Source organism: Scyliorhinus torazame, chromosome 8 (assembly GCF_047496885.1).
Source record: "Scyliorhinus torazame isolate Kashiwa2021f chromosome 8, sScyTor2.1, whole genome shotgun sequence".
NCBI lineage: Eukaryota > Metazoa > Chordata > Chondrichthyes > Carcharhiniformes > Scyliorhinidae > Scyliorhinus > Scyliorhinus torazame.
The window spans coordinates 267,292,904-267,312,182 of NC_092714.1; the positions used below are offsets into that span (position 1 = coordinate 267,292,904).

Here is a 19,279-nt window from a genome sequence, read left to right on the forward strand (position 1 = left end):
TGTGGCCACTGAATGTGTTTGAGAGGTGTTCTGACTTCCCCGTCGGACGGCTTCGCTGCACAAAATGGTATCATTTTGGGCTTTGGGCCAGTTATTTTGTTCTATCAATGGAAATATTATGCACATGATAATCTTTCTCAGGATTAGGATGGTGCAATGGAGCTTATGCCATCTGCTGGACATTGAGTGTATTTCTCCATTTTTATGCGTGGAATATATTTTTCAATTCCTTTTTTCATTATTTATATGTCAGCCTTGGCTCAGCGATGGCTCTGTCTGAGTGAGACGGCTGCGGGTTCATAGTCTCAGGGTATCGTGGGGCGCTTATCAGTCAATTAAGTATTTTTTTGGTGTTGTAATGGAGATGATGCAGTAGTCAGTGGACACCCACAAGCCTGCAGTAACAACAAATAGATAATGGCCAGTTGGTCTGTTTTAAAGGTTGGTTGAGGGATCAGTGTTGGCCATGGCACTGCGGAGAACTCCCCTGCACTTCCTGGGAATCTTGAGAAGGCAGATGGGGCTATAGTTTAACGTTTCACCTCCCTCAGTGCTGCACTGGAAGTATCAAGACTAACTCTGTGCTCAACATACCCTTAGATCTACAATCTTCAGACTTGTGTTTGTGTCACAGCTCATGCCTTAAATGAATGTTATTCGTAGGATGGCAAGGTGGCGCAGCGGATAGCACTGCCGCCTCGCGGCACTGAGGACCCGGGTTCGATCCCGGCCCCGGGTCACTGTCCGTGCGGAGTTTGCACATTCTCCCCGTGTCTGTGCGGGTCTCACTCCCACAACCCAAAGATGTGCAGGGTAGGTGGATCGGCCACACGATATTGCCCCTTAATTATTGGGGGGGGGGGTGGGTGGAAGAGAATTGGGTACTCTAATTTAATTTAGTAAAAAAAGAAAAATTAATGTTATTCGTGAGGCAGTATTTGAAAACTAGGGTATTCTTCGAGTCCGGCCCTCGTGCATAAATCTCAAAAAGCTAACGTGCAAGTTCAGCAGGTCATTGGCAAGGCAAATGGAATATTGACCTTTATTTCAAAGGGAATGGAATATAAAAATAGCTAAATCCTGCTAAAACTATATAAGGCTGTCGTTAGACCAGACCTGGAATACTGTGAACAGTTTTGGTCCCCATATCTAAGGAAATATATCCTGGCATTGGAGGCTGTCCAGAGAAGGTTCATTAGGCTGATCCCGCGTATGGAGGGATTTTCATATGCGAGGTTGAGTAAATTGTTTATGTACTCATTGGAGTTTAGAAGAATGTGAGGCGACCTCATTGAGACATGTGGATTCTCAGGGGGTTTGACAGGGTGGATGCTGAGAGGATGTTTCCTCTTGTGGGAGAGTCTAGGACCAGAGGGCATCATCTCAGAGTAAAGGGTCACCCATTTAAGACAGAGAAAAGGAGGAATTTATTCTCTGAGGTGTCATGAGAATGTCACTTTAAGAAATGTTTGTCTGCTCATGTTACTGCAGTGATGTCAGAGTCTGGGTGGAGCTGAGCTCTGGCTCTGTTTTTTAGTTTCACTTGGAGAAAAGCTTGGGTGTGTCTGTTTTTTTTTTTGTTTCGTTTCAGTGTTGGAGCTGCAGCCAGCCAGAGAAGGTGTAATGTTGATCTCTCTGCCATGTAAAGACTATCTCTTGATCATTTGGTGAATCCAGAGTGATAACTGCTCTCAGTAGTGAATTTAAACCTGATGTGCTTCTGTTAAAAGTTTTTTTTAAATGTCTTATGGATGTTAAAGGGAAAGTAAGGATTACTTAGTGTTGTATTCTTTGGGGGTTGTATTTGAATTGATGGTTGCTAAGATGTTCACTGTATGTTTGAAAAATGTTAACTTGAGTTCTGCTTTAAAAAAAAAAACTTTTCGATTTCTGCTGTACCACACCTGTAGAGTGGGCCGTGTGCTCCCCATACGACAATCTAGTAAAAGTCGTGGGTCAGGTGAACTCCATGATACACTTTGGGGTCCTCTTAAACCCTGGCCCATAACAGAGGGTTGTGAATCAGTGGAATTCTTTACCGCAGAGAGCTGTAGAGGCTGGGTCGTTCACTATGTTCAAGGCTGAGATAGACAGATTTTCAATCAGATAGGGAATCGAGGGGTATGGGGATGAGGCAGGAAAGTGGGTTTGAGGATTATATCAGATCGGTCATGATCTCATTGAATGGTGGAGCAGACTTGATGGGCTGACTGATTCCCTCCATGATAATCCACCCTCTGAAACACTTATTGGAAGAATCAGTGCTTGGATGGGATACATCCAACCAACATTCCAGCCTCAATGAATCCTACCCAAAAAACCGACCATTCATCATTCGTTTCCTTGCTCTTTGTTGAGGTAACGATTACAACATTCAAAATGTTACGTGGGCGTCACTGGCAAGGCCAGCATTTGTTTCCCATCTCTCAATCGCCCTTGAGAGCAGTTAAGAGTCAACCACATTGCATGAAACAATTTGAGATATTTCAAGAAAAGTGATGAGATGGTATGCAAATATTGAGGTTTATTAGGTTATATGTGCTCTGATATAAATTATATTCCAGAGATGGGGGCCCAAGCATGGCTGCAATATCCTATCAGCCAATAGTCATCCCTTTCTCAAATGTTTATTGGTTGAAAGAAAAAGTCGCTGAATTGTTTTCCCTGCCGTATGTTGTCACTGAGAGACATTCTTTTGGTTTTGTTCCTTTTCAGGGAATTCTATCAGATGACCATGTGTTAGCTGCATCACTATGGCGACACCTCTTCAATAAACAGTGCGAGGAACCGGGACAGTTGGAGATGATGGTGGAATATGTACGCAAACAGGTCAGCAATAGTGAAACAAAATTGATCTAGTAACCTGGACTTTTTACAGAATCCGAATTTTACACTGCTCGTGTAACTTTATCGGGTGTTGATGAAACCGCAGCTGGAATACGTGCACGGTTTCGGTCCCCAGATCTAAGGAAGGCTATACTAGCCTCGATGGGCCAAGTGGCCCAATTCTGCTCCTGTGCCTTAAGGTCTTATGGCCTTGCTGGCGATACAGCAAAGGCTCACTTAGATTGGTTACTGAGATGAAAGGATAGTTTATGGTTAGGGCTGAGTAAATTGGGCCTGTATTCTCTGGTGTTTAGCAGAATGAGAGGTGATCTGTTTGAAACTAATACGATCCCCATATTTTTAAAAGAGACGTATGTTTCCCAGGAACGACAGAAAGAATCACGTGAGATTTTACAAGTCAAAAACAACAAACTAAAAATTACTTAACAAACAACTAGCGGCACGGTAGCACAGTGGTTAGCGCAGTTGCTCCACAGCTCCAGAATCCCAGGTTCGACTCCCGGCTTGGGTCACTGTCTGTGCGGAGTCTGCACGTCCTCCCCATGTCTGCGTTGGTTTCCTCCCACAGTGCAAAGATGTGCAGGTTAGGTGGATTGGCCATGCTAAATTGCCCTTAGAGTCCAAAAAGGTTAGGTGGGGTTACGGGGATAGGTTAGAAGTGTGGGCTTAAATGGGGTGCTCTTTCCAAGAGCCGGTGCAGACTCGATAGCCGAATGGTCTCCTTCTGCTCTGTAAATTCTATGATTCTATGAACTGATACATCAAACTAAAGAAAAGGTATGCCCCATTACTAACACAACTGAAATACTGTACGAGCCATTTGTATGTTACGATATGCTCCCAACAGCATTACAGTCTTGAAGATTTTCTCCTACACTTCTCTGACTTTTCAGCCCACATCAGGGCGAGTCTTCAAATGTCCCTTTTGAAAGTTGGTTTTCTCAGTCTTCTGAGTATCCCCGAACCAGCTTCCCACTCGGATGACTCCTTGTTTCTTAAGTCTCCCCAAGACCCTTCTCTTTGAACAGAGAACCAGCTCCCACCAGCATTCTGCTTGGTGGTTAACACTAAGCAGTCTTTTCTTCTGCTTTTCGCAGCAGCAATTGTTTTGGTCTCCCTCGCCTAGTCTCTGTGCCTGTCTCCAGAAAGCCAACCTCCCCTCTTTTGTGTCAAGTTGTGAAAATTGGCCCTTGATTTTCAATAGGTTTCAACCTGAGTCGCTTTCCCCATGTCAACCAAATCACAGAGGCCAGTCTCTGGGCAGTGTTTAATATAACCTTGCATCCCCTTACGTAGGACATTCTATTCCACTTTAAATTAAAGGAAGCATTTTAAAAACCTGACCATTTTATAAAGTTTCACGTTTGCAACAAAACATACAAGATTGTGCAGAGGCTTGACAGGATAGATGCTGAGAATTTGTTTCTGCTAGCTGGGGAATCCAGAACATAGAGGTGCAGTCACAGGGTAAGGGGCAATCACCTAGGACTGAAATGAGGGGAAATTTCTTCACTAAGAAGGTTTGGAATTATCTGGCCCAGATGATTGTGTGTGCTCCATCATGAAATATATTCAGGGTAGGCCAGCACGGTGGCGCAGCGGTTAGCACTGCTGCCTACTGCACTGAAGATCTGGATTCGATCCCGGCCCTGGGTCCCTGTCCGTGTGGAGTTTGCACATTCTCCCCTTGTCTGTGTGGGTTTCACCCCCACAACCCAAAGATGTGCTGGTTGGGTGGATTGGCCACGCTAAATTGCCCCTTAATTGGGAAGAAAAATAATTGGGTAGTCTAAATTAATTTTGTATTCAGCGAGATTTTTGGTGTAGGATATGGGGAGCAGGCAAGAAAGGCAATTGAGGCAGAAGATGAGCGAGTGATTGTATTGAATGGTGGAGCAGGCTTGAGACGCTGTGGGGTTTACTCCTCCTGCTTCATGGGAGGAGTTCATTCGACATATTGCTCCTGTGCAAACTTCCTGAAAGAGTTATCTGCATAGCCCCACTTCCCTGTCCTTGCCCCAAACTCGTAAAATCTTTTGTTTTCTTTTTTTTCAATAGCCATTATCGATTCTGCTTCAGGTCTTAACAGCCTGCTGTATATGAAAGCCAAGTTCTCGACCTCTTCTAATATTCTTTTAGGGGTAATCTTAAATTGATGCCCTCTAGTTACCATTTCACGGCCAATGAAAATGGCTCTTGGTTTATTTTTTATCAAAACCCCTTAATTTCTTTATCCGATCTCCTCTCAACCTTCTTTACTCTAATTTTTAAGTTCATTGATGGAATATGGGCAATGCTGGGAAGGTCATCATTCATTGCCCATCGCGAGTTGCCCTTGGGAAGATGGTGGTGAACTACCTTTATGAACATAACTGAAGAACATTAGTCAAACAGATGTTTGTTTTTTAATCCAATAGTTTCATGGTTACCATTGCTGATGCTAGTTTTTTTTATGCTGGATTCATTTAATTTTGTAACTACAATGGTGGGATTTGAACTCGTACCTCTAGATCATGCGGCTAGGTCTCTGGTTTGCGAGCCCAACAACATAACCACTGTACTGCCATACCCCTAAACAAAAAGAGCCACAATTTCCCTTATTACAACTAAAGCATTTCCTCCCTGGTATTATCTAAGTTATTCTCTTCTGCTCTCCTGACATGGTGTTCATATCCTAAAGTAAGTTGTGCCTATCTGGACACGCTATTCTAATTGCCCTAACCAATGATTTGTTGCTGTTGATTCAGCGGAGAACAGGCCAACGCAACTGTAAGCTTTAAATTGCGATTATGCTGATCTGTGGCTTAGGATAGCCCAGTCAGCAAACGAGCAAGAGCTAAGACCTTGACACAATGCTCACTCACTGGGGTACTTCACTTGTAAGGGTTGAAGCCCGACATGAGCTGCCCCACAGAGCCCAACATAAATGCACTGGAGAGAACAGAAACACAGGATATTTCTGTTAGTGGCATTGTGTTAGCTTTTTCACCTCCTGAGTCAGAGGATTGTGGGTTTAAGTCCTACTCCGGGAACCTGAACATCAAAATCTAGGCTGGCATTCCAGTGCAGTACTAAAGCTGCACTGTTGGTGGTGCCGTCTTTCAGATGAAATATTAAACTGAGGTGCCCTCTGCCCCGCTGATGGATGAGAGAGCTCCATTGGCTCTCTTTTGAAGTGGAACAGTGTCCTAGCCAATATTTACCTCTCAATCAACATCACACAAAGGAAACACATCATCTGGTGTTACAGCCCCTGGGCTAATGCACGGTCAATCCCAGACCCACTTGACCGGAGTCACAACACAATTGAAATTGACAAATAGTTCTCAGAAATAAACCCAGAGTCTTTGGCCCTTGGCTGCCCAATAAACACAGTCACCAAATTTGTCAATTTAAACAATTTTATTAGCCAGTGTAACTATAATTAAATTTGATGTGGCGATGCCGGCGTTGGACTGGGGTGAGCACAGTAAAAAGTCTTACAACACCAGGTTAAAGTCCAACAGGTTTGTTTAAAATCACTAGCTTTCGGAGCGCTGCTCCTTCCTCAGGGTGAATCCACCTGGTGATTCACCCGAGGCAGGAGCAGTGCTCCGAAAGCTAGTGATTTGAAACAAACCTGTTGGACTTTAACCTGGTGTTGTAAAACTTCTTACTATAATTAAATAGGCAGCAAATACAGCTGGTTAAGTATTATCTAATTTCTAACCCCCCTCTTTAACATACCCCCACCCTCAAAAAACTGTAGATTCATCTAGGTTTTCTGTACATTCTCTGGAGAAAGAGAGAGAGAGATTCGCACAGCTTCTCTGAGCATCCAGGACCCGACTGTCCTTTCCTTGGTTCTCTGAAAACCATCTCACTTGGGTAGGACCCAATCAATGCCTGTTACCGGGCAGAATACTCTTTTGGCCAATTCGTTGGCCGCCAGCTAACCAATCGAACCAACTCCCTTCAATCGCTCGGGTGCCAAAAGGTCTTGGGTTCTGCTGTTCGGAAGTCGGCACGGTGTACTACTTTGTAACTTTTTCAGTTCCTCTGCTCGACTTAAGGCATATGTCCATTAAACATCCATGGATCAAAAATTATAACGACAAAATAAAAGCAATGGAAAATAAGGGAATCCGCAACAGGGATCATACACTAGTCAGTGTGAGATTGCTGTTTGTGGGAGGTTACTGTGTGCCAGTTGGCTGCTGTGTTTCCTACATTACAGCAGTGACGGCACTTCAGAAGTACTTCATGAAGCACTTTGAGACCACATTTGATAAGTGGGAGGCTTTTAAAGAGAGGTTGATTAGAGTGCAGGACAGACATGTCCCTGTGAAAATGAGGGATAGAAATGGAAAGATTAGGGAACCATGGATGACAGGTGAAATTGTGAGACTAGCTAAGAGGAAAAAGGAAGCATACATAAGGTCTAGGCGACTGAAGACAGACGAAGCTTCTGAAGAATATCGGGAATGTAGGACCAATCTGAAACGAGGAATCAAGAGGGCTAAAAGAGATCATGAAATATCTTTAGCAAACAGGGTTAAGGAAAATCCCAAAGCCTTTTATTCATATATAAGGAGCAAGAGGGTAACTAGAGAAAGTGTTGGCCCGCTCAAGGACAAAGGAGGAAAGTTATGCGTGGAGTCAGAAAATGGGTGAGATTCTTAACGAGTACTTTGCATCGGTATTCACCAAGGAGAGGGACATGACGGATGTTGAGGTTAGGGATAGATGTATGATTACTCTAGGTCAAGTCGGCATAAGGAGGGAGGATGTGTTGGGTATTCTAAAAGGCATTAAGATGGACAAGTCCCCAGGTCCGGATGGGATCTATCCCAGGTGACTGAGGGAAGTGAGAGATGAAATAGCTGTGGCCTTAACAGATCTCTTTGCAGCATCCTTGAACACGGGTAAGGTACCGGAGGACTGGAGAATTGCTAATGTTGTCCCCTTGTTTAAGAAGGGTAGCAGGGAAAATCCAGGTAATTATAGACCGGTGAGCCTGACGTCAGTGGTATGGAAGCTGCTGGAGAAGATGCTGAGGGATAGGATCTATTCCCATTTGGAAGAAAATGGGCTTATCAGTGATAGGCAACATGGTTTTGTGCAGCGAAGTTCATGTCTTACCAACTTAATAGAATTCTTTGAGGAAATGACAAAGCTGATTAATGAGGGAAGGGCTGTAGATGTCATATACATGGACTTCAGTAAGGCATTTGATAAGGTTCCCCATGGTAGGCTGATGGAGAAAGTCCATGGGGTCCAGGGTGTACTAGCTAGATGGATAAAGAACTGGCTGGGCAACAGGAGACGGAGAGTAGTAGTGGAAGGGAGTTTCTCAAAATGGAGAACTGTGACCAGTGGTGTTCCACAGGGATCCGTGCTGGGACCACTGTTGTTTGTGATATACACAAATGATCTGGAGGAAGGTGCAGGTGGTCTGATTAGCAAGTTTGCAGATGACACTAAGATTGGTGGAGTAGCAGATAGTGAAGGGGACTGTCAGAGAATACAGCAGAATATAGATAGATTGGAGAGTTGGGCGGAGAAATGGCAGATGGAGTTCAATCCGAGCAAATGCGAGGTGATGCATTTTGGAAGATCCAATTCAAGAGCGAACTATACGGTAAATGAAAAAGCCCTGGGGAAAATTGATGTACAGAGAGATCTGGGTGTTCAGGTCCATTGTACCCTGAAGGTGGCTGCGCAGGTCGATACAGTGGTCAGGGAGGCATATGGCATGCTTTCCTTCATCGGAAGGGGTATTGAGTACAAGAGTTGGCAGGTCATGTTACAGTTGTATAAGACTTTGGTTCGGCCACATTTAGAATACTGCGTACAGTTCTGGTCGCCACATTACCAAAAGGATGTGGATGCTTTGGAGAAGGTGCAGAGGAGGTTCACCAGGATGTTGCCTGGTATGGTGGGCGCTAGCTATGAAGAAAGGTTGAGTAGATTAGGATTATTTTCATTAGAAAGACGAAGGTTGAGGGGGGACCTCATTGAGGTCTACAAGATCATGAGAGGTATAGACAGGATGGATAGCAAGAAACTTTTTCCCAGAGTGGGGGACTCAATTACTAGGGGTTACGAGTTCAAGGTGAGAGGGGAAAAGTTTAAGGGAGATATGCATGGAAAGTTCTTTACGCAGAGGGTGGTGGGTTCCTGGAACGCATTGCCGGCAGAGGTGGTAGAGGCGGGCACGATAGCGTCATTTAAGAGGTATCTAGACAGATACATGAATGGGCAGGGAGCAGAGGGATACAGATCCTTAGAAAATGGGCAACAGTTTTAGATAGAGGATCTGAATCGGCGCAGGCTTGGAGGGCTGAAGGGCCTGTTCCTGTGCTGTAATTTTTCTTTGTTCTTTGGGACATCTTGAGGCTGTGAGAGCCATTTGATAAATGCAAGTCTCCCTCTCCATTCTATTTTCAGTTTATGCTCACTGTTATCCTCTTAAATTCTATCAAGTATTTGTTAAATCATAGCACCCATACAGTGTCTGTATCCTTTCTACATCCACAATATCATCCTGATGTTGTGCTATTCCTCTGTGAACTTGTACTGGCATTAATTCAATATAACGGTATTCTAATAATTGACCAATTGGAATAATTCAATCTGCTATATCTTTACTGCACAAAGCAAAGGATTGTGATAAACCTGTCATCACATATTTTGATTATACTAACATGATATAACTGATCATTAACCTTCCATTAAACGCTGTGGCAATGTCCCCAATTAGAAAATGCTTTACAAATGAGTCTAATCACCAATTATCTAATTGCATAAATGTGGGTAAGTGTAGTGTAGTGGCGAGAGAGGGCTGTGTTTTTGTTGGTGTTCGGGTTTATCCTTGAGGTTATATATTTTTTTTAAATGTTTTTTAATTATTTAAATTAATTAACTGGTTGAATATGGCTGGACAGGTGATGTGCTGTTGCTGTATGATGATGGAACTGGTGAATCCCATTGAGACCGCCAGTGACCACATCTGCAGCAAGTGTTGGCTGCTCGAGGAACTTCGGCTCAGAATTGATGAGCTGGAGACCGAGCTGCACACACTGCGGCACATCAGGGAGGGGGAAGATTACCTGGATGCTTTTTTTCAGGAGGCAGTCACACACGGTAGAATAAGTACTGTTAATTCGGACAGTGGTCAGGGACAGAGTGGTGTGACTGCAAGGGAGGCAGGTAGGGGGATCCTGAGTTGAGGAGCCTCAGCCCTTGACCTTGTCCAACAGGTATGAGGTACTTGCTCCCTGTGTGAATGAGGAAGAAGGCTGTAGGGAGGATGCATTGACTGACCACTGCACCGTGGTACAGGAAGCCATTCAAGAGGGGGGAGCAAAAAGACAAGTGGTAGTTGTAGGGGATTCTATAATTAGGGGGATTGATGGCATCCTTTGTAAGCCAGATCGAGAGTCCCGCATGGTATGTTGCCTGCCCGGTGCCTGGGTGAGGGACATCTCTGATCGGCTTGAAAGGATTTTGGAGAGGGAGGGGAAGGATCCAGTTGTTGTGGTCCACGTTGGGACTAACAACATAGGTAAGACTAGGAAAGGGGACCTGTTTGGGGATTATCAAACACTAGGGACTAAATTAAAGAACAGGTCCTCCAGGGTTATAATCTCTGGATTACTACCCGAGCCACGTGCCAATTGGCATAGGATTGAGAAAATTAGGGAAGTTAACACGTGGCTAAAGGAGTGGTGCGGGAAAGAGGGATTCCATTTCATGGGGCATTGGCATCAGTACTGGGGCAGGAGGGACCTGTACCGTTGGGACGGTCTTCACCTGAACCATTCTGGGACCAGTGTTCTAGCGAATAGGATAAATAGGTTGGTCACAAGGACTTTAAACTAGTAAGATGGGGGAAGGGAAGTGTAAAGCTATGGACAGTATAATGGTTAATGGAGATCAAGGCAGCAGGTTACGTGACAGGTTATTATGTAGAGATATGGGTTCAAAGACGAGGAAAATTAGGAGAAAGGGTAAGAGGAAAAATAAATTGCGAAAAGTTACTGATCAAGGTGTTAGGATTCATAACAAAGACATAAAAAACAGCATAAGTGTACTTTACCTGAATGCTCGTAGTATACGAAATAAGGTAAATGAGTTGATGGCGCAAATCATCGTGAATGACTATGATTTAGTGGCAATTACTGAAACATGGTTAAAAGCTGGTCACGACTGGGAGTTAAATATCCAAGGGTATCAGACTATATGAAAGGATAGAATGGATGGTAAGGGCGGTGGTGTAGCTTTGTTGTTTAAGGATGGCATCCGGGCAATAGTAAGGGATGATATTGCTATGGAGGACAAGGTTGAATCAATTTGGGTGGAAATCAGGAATAGTAAGGCGAAAAGGTCACTGTTGGAGTAGTCTATAGGCCACCAAATAGTAACAGGATGGTAGGGCAGGCAATAAGCAAAGAAATAACGGATGCATGTAGAAATGGTACAGCAGTTATTATGGGAGATTTTAATCTGCATATCGATTGGTTTAACCAGGTTGGTAAAGGCAGCCTTGAGGAGGAGTTTATAGAATGTGCCTGGGATAATTTCCTGGAACAGTATGTAATGGAACCTACAAGGGAACAAGCGGTCCTAGATCTGGTCCTGTGTAATGAGGCAGGATTGATTAATGATCTCATAGTTCGGGATCCTCTTGGAAGGAGCGACCACAATATGGTGGAATTTTAAATACAGTTGGAGGATGACAAGGTAAAATCAAACACTAGTGTTTTGTGCTTAAACAAAGGTGATTACAATGGGATGAGAGAAGAACTAGCTAAGGTAGACTGGGAGCAAAGACTTCATGGTGAAGCAGTTGAGGAACAGTGGAGAACCTTCCGAGCGATCTTTCACAGTGTTCAGAAAAGGTTCATACCGACAAAAAAGAAAGACGGTAGAAAGGGGGAAAATCGACCGTGGATATCTAAGGAGGTGAGGGAGAGTATCAAATTGAAGGAAAAAACATACAAAGTGGCAAAAATTAGTGGGAGACTAGAGGACTGGGAAGTCTTTAGGGGACAACAGAAAGCTACTAAAAAAGCCATAAAGAAGAGTAAGGTAGACTATGAAAGTAAACTGGCTCAGAACATAAAAGCAGATAGGAAAAGCTTCTACAAATATATAAGACAAAAAAGAGTGGCTAAGGTAAATATTGGTCCTTTGGAAGATGAGAAGGGAGATTTAATAATAGGAGACGGGGAAATGGCTGAGGAGCTGAACAGGTTTTTTGGGTCAGTCTTCACAGTGGAGGACACATAACATGCCAGTGACTGATGGAAATAAAGATATGATAGGTGAGGACCTTGAGATGATTGTAAGCACTAAGGAGGCAGTATTGGGCAAGCTAATGGGGCTAAAGGTAGACAAGTCTCCTGGCCCTGATGGGATGCATCCCAGAGTGTTAAAAGAGATGGCTAGGGAAATTGTAAACGCACTAGTGATAATTTATCAAAATTTACTAGACTCTGGGGTGGTTCCAGAGGATTGGAAAGTAGCAAACCTGACACCACTGTTTAAAAAAGGTCGGCAGAAAGCGGGTACTTATAGGCCAGTAAGCTTAACTTCGGTCGTATGATTTATGAAGTTTCCACAGCGTACATTTAACTGAGCGATCCTGAGATCCTGCACCTTTTACAATCCTCGGATGTCCAAATAGGCTTTACAATTTTAGTCGGTCACTGTTCTAATGTATGAAGCATGAGAGCAAGCTCCCGCAAACAGTGAAATAAATGACCAGGTAACCTGTGATCATGGTTGAGGAATAAATATTGGTGAGGAAACTGAGGACAACTCCCCTCTTCTCTGAAACAGCAACACCTGAGGTTCGATAACACAAGTAAAAGGAGCAGAAATCAACCATGTGGCCTATCGAGCCTGCTTCACAATTCCATAAGATCATTGTTGATCTTGGCCTTCAACTCCATTTTCCTGCCTGATTCTCCCTGATTCCCAGAGATATCAAATATCTGTCGATAGCAGCCTTAAATCTATTCAACAATGGAGCATCCACAACCCTCTGGGGTCGGGCATTCCAGGGATTCACAGCCCTTTGAGTGAAAAGCTTTCTCCACAGCTCAGCCCTAAGTGATTGGCCTTTTATCCTGAGGCACTGCTTTAGATTTGTCTGTCTGTGTGTCTGTATCTGTGTCTGTGCGCCTCTCTGTCTGTGCGCCTCTCTGTCTGTGCGCCTCTCTGTCTGTGCGCCTCTCTGTCTGTGCGCCTCTCTGTCTGTGCGCCTCTCTGTCTGTGCGCCTCTCTGTCTGTGCGCCTCTCTGTCTGTGCGCCTCTCTGTCTGTGCGCCTCTCTGTCTGTGCGCCTCTCTGTCTGTGCGCCTCTCTGTCTGTGCGCCTCTCTGTCTGTGCGCCTCTCTGCCTGTGCGCCTCTCTGCCTGTGCGCCTCTCTGCCTGTGCGCCTCTCTGCCTGTGCGCCTCTCTGCCTGTGCGCCTCTCTGCCTGTGCGCCTCTCTGCCTGTGCGCCTCTCTGCCTGTGCGCCTCTCTGCCTGTGCGCCTCTCTGCCTGTGCGCCTCTCTGCCTGTGCGCCTCTCTGCCTGTGCGCCTCTCTGCCTGTGCGCCTCTCTGCCTGTGCGCCTCTCTGCCTGTGCGCCTCTCTGCCTGTGCGCCTCTCTGTCTGTGCGCCTCTCTGTGTGTGCGCCTCTCTGTGTGTGCGCCTCTCTGTCTGTGCGCCTCTCTGTCTGTGCGCCTCTCTGTGTGTGCGCCTCTCTGTGTGTGCGCCTCTCTGTGTGTGCGCCTCTCTGTGTGTGCGCCTCTCTGTGTGTGCGCCTCTCTGTGTGTGCGCCTCTCTGTGTGTGCGCCTCTCTGTGTGTGCGCCTCTCTGTGTGTGCGCCTCTCTGTGTGTGCGCCTCTCTGTGTGTGCGCCTCTCTGTGTGTGCGCCTCTCTGTGTGTGCGCCTCTCTGTGTGTGCGCCTCTCTGTGTGTGCGCCTCTCTGTGTGTGCGCCTCTCTGTGTGTGCGCCTCTCTGTGTGTGCGCCTCTCTGTGTGTGCGCCTCTCTGTGTGTGCGCCTCTCTGTGTGTGCGCCTCTCTGTGTGTGCGCCTCTCTGTGTGTGCGCCTCTCTGTGTGTGCGCCTCTCTGTGTGTGCGCCTCTCTGTCTGTGCGCCTCTCTGTCTGTGCGCCTCTCTGTCTGTGCGCCTCTCTGTCTGTGCGCCTCTCTGTCTGTGCGCCTCTCTGCCTGCCCGCCCCTCTGCCTGCCCGCCCCTCTGCCTGCCCGCCCCTCTGCCTGCCCGCCCCTCTGCCTGCCCGCCCCTCTGCCTGCCCGCCCCTCTGCCTGCCCGCCCCTCTGCCTGCCCGCCCCTCTGCCTGCCCGCCCCTCTGCCTGCCCGCCCCTCTGCCTGCCCGCCCCTCTGCCTGCCCGCCCCTCTGCCTGCCCGCCCCTCTGCCTGCCCGCCCCTCTGCCTGCCCGCCCCTCTGCCTGCCCGCCCCTCTGCCTGCCCGCCCCTCTGCCTGCCCGCCCCTCTGCCTGCCCGCCCCTCTGCCTGCCCGCCCCTCTGCCTGCCCGCCCCTCTGCCTGCCCGCCCCTCTGCCTGCCCGCCCCTCTGCCTGCCCGCCCCTCTGCCTGCCCGCCCCCTGCCTGCCCGCCCCCTGCCTGCCCGCCCCCCTGCCTGCCCGCCCCCCTGCCTGCCCGCCCCCCTGCCTGCCCGCCCCCCTGCCTGCCCGCCCCCCTGCCTGCCCGCCCCCCTGCCTGCCCGCCCCCCTGCCTGCCCGCCCCCCTGCCTGCCCGCCCCCCTGCCTGCCCGCCCCCCTGCCTGCCCGCCCCCCTGCCTGCCCGCCCCCCTGCCTGCCCGCCCCCCTGCCTGTCTCCGCCCCCCTGCCTGTCTCCGCCCCCCTGCCCGTCTCCGCCCCCCTGCCCGTCTCCGCCCCCCTGCCCGTCTCCGCCCCCCTGCCCGTCTCCGCCCCCCTGCCCGTCTCCGCCCCCTGCCCGTCTCCGCCCCCTGCCCGTCTCCGCCCCCTGCCCGTCTCCGCCCCCTGCCCGTCTCCGCCCCCTGCCCGTCTCCGCCCCCCTGCCCGTCTCCGCCCCCCTGCCCGTCTCCGCCCCCCTGCCCGTCTCCGCCCCCTGCCCGTCTCCGCCCCCTGCCCGTCTCCGCCCCCTGCCCGTCTCCGCCCCCCGCCCGTCTCCGCCCCCCGCCCGTCTCCGCCCCCCGCCCGTCCTCTGCCCGTCTCTGCCCGTCTCTGCCCCTCTGCCTCTGTCTCTGCCCCTCTGCCTCTGTCTCTGCCCCTCTGCCTCTGTCTCTGCCCCTCTGCCTCTGTCTCTGCCCCTCTGCCTCTGTCTCTGCCCCTCTCTGCCTCTGTCTCTGCCCCTGTCTGTCTGTGTCTTGGTTTAACATCTCACCCAAAAACAACACCACCACTGACAATGTAGCTTCCCGTTTTCCTAAAGCTTCTGGAGTGTCTGAGAAAGATGCGAGAGTCCCCTTCACTCCCCACAACTGATTTGCACCTGACAGCTGTGTAACGTTGGTTAATGTGAAGTCAGAATCAAGTGGGATATTCCATTTCAAATCACTCAGACATTTACTCCTGGCAGATTGCTGTCGATTCCTTCCTTGATTTTCCACATGTTCAGCTGCAGTGTTATGTCCGACTGAAACTTCAGAGAGTCATAGAATCTACAGTGCAAAGTCATGACCACAGCCCAGTCCATCACACAAACCTGCCTCCCATCCATTGACTCCATCTACACCTCCCGCTGCCTGGGGAAAGCGGGCAGCATAATCAAAGACCCCTCCCTCCTGGCTTACTCACTCTTCCAACTTCTTCCATCGGGCAGGAGATACAGAAGTCTGAGAACACGCACGAACAGACTCAAAAACAGCTTCTTCCCCACTGTCATCAGACTCCTAAACGACCGTCTTATGGACTGACCTTATTAACACTACACCCTGTATGCTTCACCCGCTGCCGGTGTCTATATATTTACATTGTGTACCTTGTCTTGTGCTGCCCTATTGTATATTTTCTTATTTTATTTTATTTTTATGTACTAAATGATCTGTTGGAGCTGCTCGCAGAACAATACTTTTCACTCTACCTCGGTACACGTGACAATAATCCAATCCAGTAGCCCCCTACACTGAAGAATGTTGAACCAACTGGTGCTCCAGTTTTAGCCAATGATGTGGTTACCGACGTGCCTCCATCCAGTTTGGAGCTGCCTTGGAATGAGCATTTTCCATCACTGTCATCTGGATTCTCGAACATTTTCAACGCAAGCATTGCTATTTTTCACCTTTAATTCCTGAATTTGATGCATTCTATTGTCACTGGGTTGATAAATATGAATTTGGCAAGGCTGCCAAGATCAAGTCCATTTGATTTCCTACATTATGCACAATATAAAGAGTCTGTCAATTATCGCTCACTGTTGAGTGCCAGGAATAACTATTTGGATTGCTCAATAATCATACCTTTCATCAACAGTGGACCATGCTCCATTGCATTGAGGCATGGGCACTTTAATGCAGCAAAGGGTTCAGATTTAATTCACATCAGTCTATTTTCAGACATCAATAAGACAGTTTTATTGCAAAGAGTTCACTTTATACTGTCTCCATGAGAGGAGCAGTGGTATACTGTCGTGAAGTAAGTTTCAGTCAGTCCAAGAGCATTGTACATTGCTGGAACAAGGTGCTGTTTGTACATTTGAGTATTGTGATGAGTTTTATCTTTATGTGACTCTGCCCCTGTTTCAGTTTATCAGCTGGTGTAACCCTCCTATATGCCATTGTTACCTTGAGACTTGGCTATTCCAAAGTACTCCAGGGTGGCCTCTACATTCTACCCTCTATAAACTCAATGCCATACAAAACTCTGCAGTGCTTGTACCAAATCCTTATTCACTCATCACTCCTCTGTGCACTGATCCACATTAGCTTCTGGTCTAAAAAATGCATACTCTAATTATGTATGATGTGGAGATGCCGGCGTTGGACTGGGGTGAGCACAGTAAGAAGTCTTACAACACCAGGTTAAAGTCCAACAGGTTTGTTTCGATGTCACTAGCTTTCGGAGCGCTGCTCCAATCTGTATGGATCTGTAAAGATTTAATCACCTGCTAATGCTCGCATTCCAAGCATTGTCTGGCATCTTTGATTCTGTCTATATATATGTTTCTGGAACAGACCTCTTCATTCACCTGAGGAAGGAGCAGCGCTCCGAAAGCTAGTGACATCGAAACAAACCTGTTGGACTTTAACCTGGTGTTGTAAGACTTCTTACTAATTATGTATCTCGTCATAGTTTTAAACACTTGTCGCAAGTTATATTTGTGAGAGGTTTAAATGCACCTGTGCTATTTGCCTCAAATACTTCTTGTAGAAAATCCCACATTTGTTGGCCTGTGTATTTCTTATTCTATTTATTGTATTTATGACCCTTAGTTTTGTTCTCCCCCACAAGTGCAAAATCTTCTCAACATCCACCCTTATCAAACCCATTCATAACCTTAAAAGACCTCTGCCAGGTCGGCCTTCTCGAGAGCGGAGAATCCCAGCCTCTTTGATCTTTCCTGATGGATATACCTTCTCGGTTCTGGTGACTTCATACTGCTTCATCCGTTCTTCTCCCAGTAAAAGTGGGTATGGGGTTTGAGCAGTGGCTTCTGCTTTGATTGAAGCTCTTGTCTGTTTTTCCATTCAGATCCAGTACCTGGACTCGCTGAGTGGAGAGGACTTGCTGCTGACTGGGGAGGTGAATTGGCGACCACTGCTGGAGGACAACCCACAGAGTATTGTGAAGCCCATCTCCCCGGCTTACAATGATGAGGGGCTCTGAGCAAAGACCAGATGTGAAGACAGAGCCAAAATTCCCAGATGTGCACAGGCCAGGGGCGCAGAAGAGTTTGATGACAATCGTACGCTTGAGCAGGACATCTCAAGACCTTAATGGATCCCATTTTGTAGTTTTTGTTTGTTTCTTCATACCCCCTCTCACTTTCTGTTAGCAATATAATCTTGATTTGCCTCGGCGGAAATAGTCTCCATTTTCAGCATTTTCCAATTTCAGGTAAACTTACCTATAGGTCGAAGCCAAAATAGTTCCCTGCCTGAGGGTCGATGGGTCTTCGATGGTGTTGTCAGGTTTACTGACGGGACCTTCCATAAAGGCTTTGTGTGGTGTTTGCAGCATTATGGGCACATTTGACCAACAAAACTGCACAAGCTCTGGGTATCGTAGCAGTCAGGCTTCAGAGGAAAGATACCTCGAGCATTTGCCGATGACTGCGGATAGTCATTGGCGGATGAATTGAAATGAAGTCTGTTAATCTTTTTCCATAGAATTGATAACCTAATCAGGTGGCCTGGCCTCAGTGGGACTTTGTGAATGGGCCCGAGGTTCAAATGTATTGTGAAATCTGAGCAACAAAAAGAACAATCTGAAGTGGGACAATTGACTTCCAATGCGAATAGAACAAAGAGTATTAATACAACACACCCGTGGGAGGTCCTGTAATTTGTATTATTTCTGTGTACATGTGTGCAACCTTAAATCCCAGGAAGAAAGTCAAAAGGGACATGTGTGAGAGAAATCCATTGTTTCAGCAAGAACACAGTAGTCTTTTTACTCAACAGACATATCAGTAATGTTTTATTTCTCATGTTGGTCCCCCTCCCCAGTCACGCGATCGATGTATGTCAGTCTGTTGTACAATGGCCACGGGGATCTTCCCTTTCTAATCTGCCATTGCAAGCAGCAGTCATTCAACAACGTTCCTAAAGTACTTCAATGGCTGAAAAGCACTTTGGGATATTATAAGACATTGGAGCAGAATTAGGCCACTCGGCCCATCGAATCTGCTCCGCCATTCAATCATGGCTGATATTTTCTCATCCCCATTCTCCTGTCTTCTCCCCATAACCCCTGATCCCCTTGAGGTCATGAAAGGTCCCACAGAAACACAAATTCTCTTAGCAAGTGGGAGGCCTGTGACATGAAGCAAAAGAGCCTGAAGTTGAATTAAATACATATTTTGGGACCAACTACCAAGACGTACTCGAGTACCTCAGATTACAAGTCTTTCAGGCCTTGTACTTGGGGTTTGTCCAAACCCCTTGCATGCTTTACTGCATTTTAATTGCAGTCTGTTGACTGTTGGTCCTTGATTTCACACTTGCTATTTCTTTCTTGCTGTTTCATTGGGTTGTACGATACTTTATCCACTTTTAACTTCATAGTGCAGAAGGGGTGAATCTCTGTGAACCAATAGAACAGGGTTGACTGATGACCCGTATGAGACATTGCCACGAACTGAGGAGAAGGCCATGCAGGTTCTACCCCTGATCTGTACTGAGTTAGCTGTGGAATGTTTCTTTCCTGACTGGGAATCCTGTATGTTTAAAAAGATATGTTTTGACACCTGTCGCATTCTTCAAATTAAAGTGATTCCTGTTGCGGTTTTCAACATG

The 19,279-nt window shown here is 47.1% G+C and overlaps 1 protein-coding gene across 1 annotated transcript in view; it reads left to right on the forward strand.

The window, feature by feature from the left end:
- uqcc1 (ubiquinol-cytochrome c reductase complex assembly factor 1) overlaps positions 1–19,279 on the forward strand; it is a 96,085-nt gene extending 76,806 nt beyond the window's left edge. The window contains exons 7-8 of the mRNA XM_072515561.1: positions 2,716–2,829; positions 17,514–19,279. Of these exons, the coding sequence (XP_072371662.1) occupies positions 2,716–2,829; positions 17,514–17,648 (249 nt within the window). The 3' untranslated portion in view covers positions 17,649–19,279. The remainder of the gene's footprint in view (positions 1–2,715; positions 2,830–17,513) is intronic.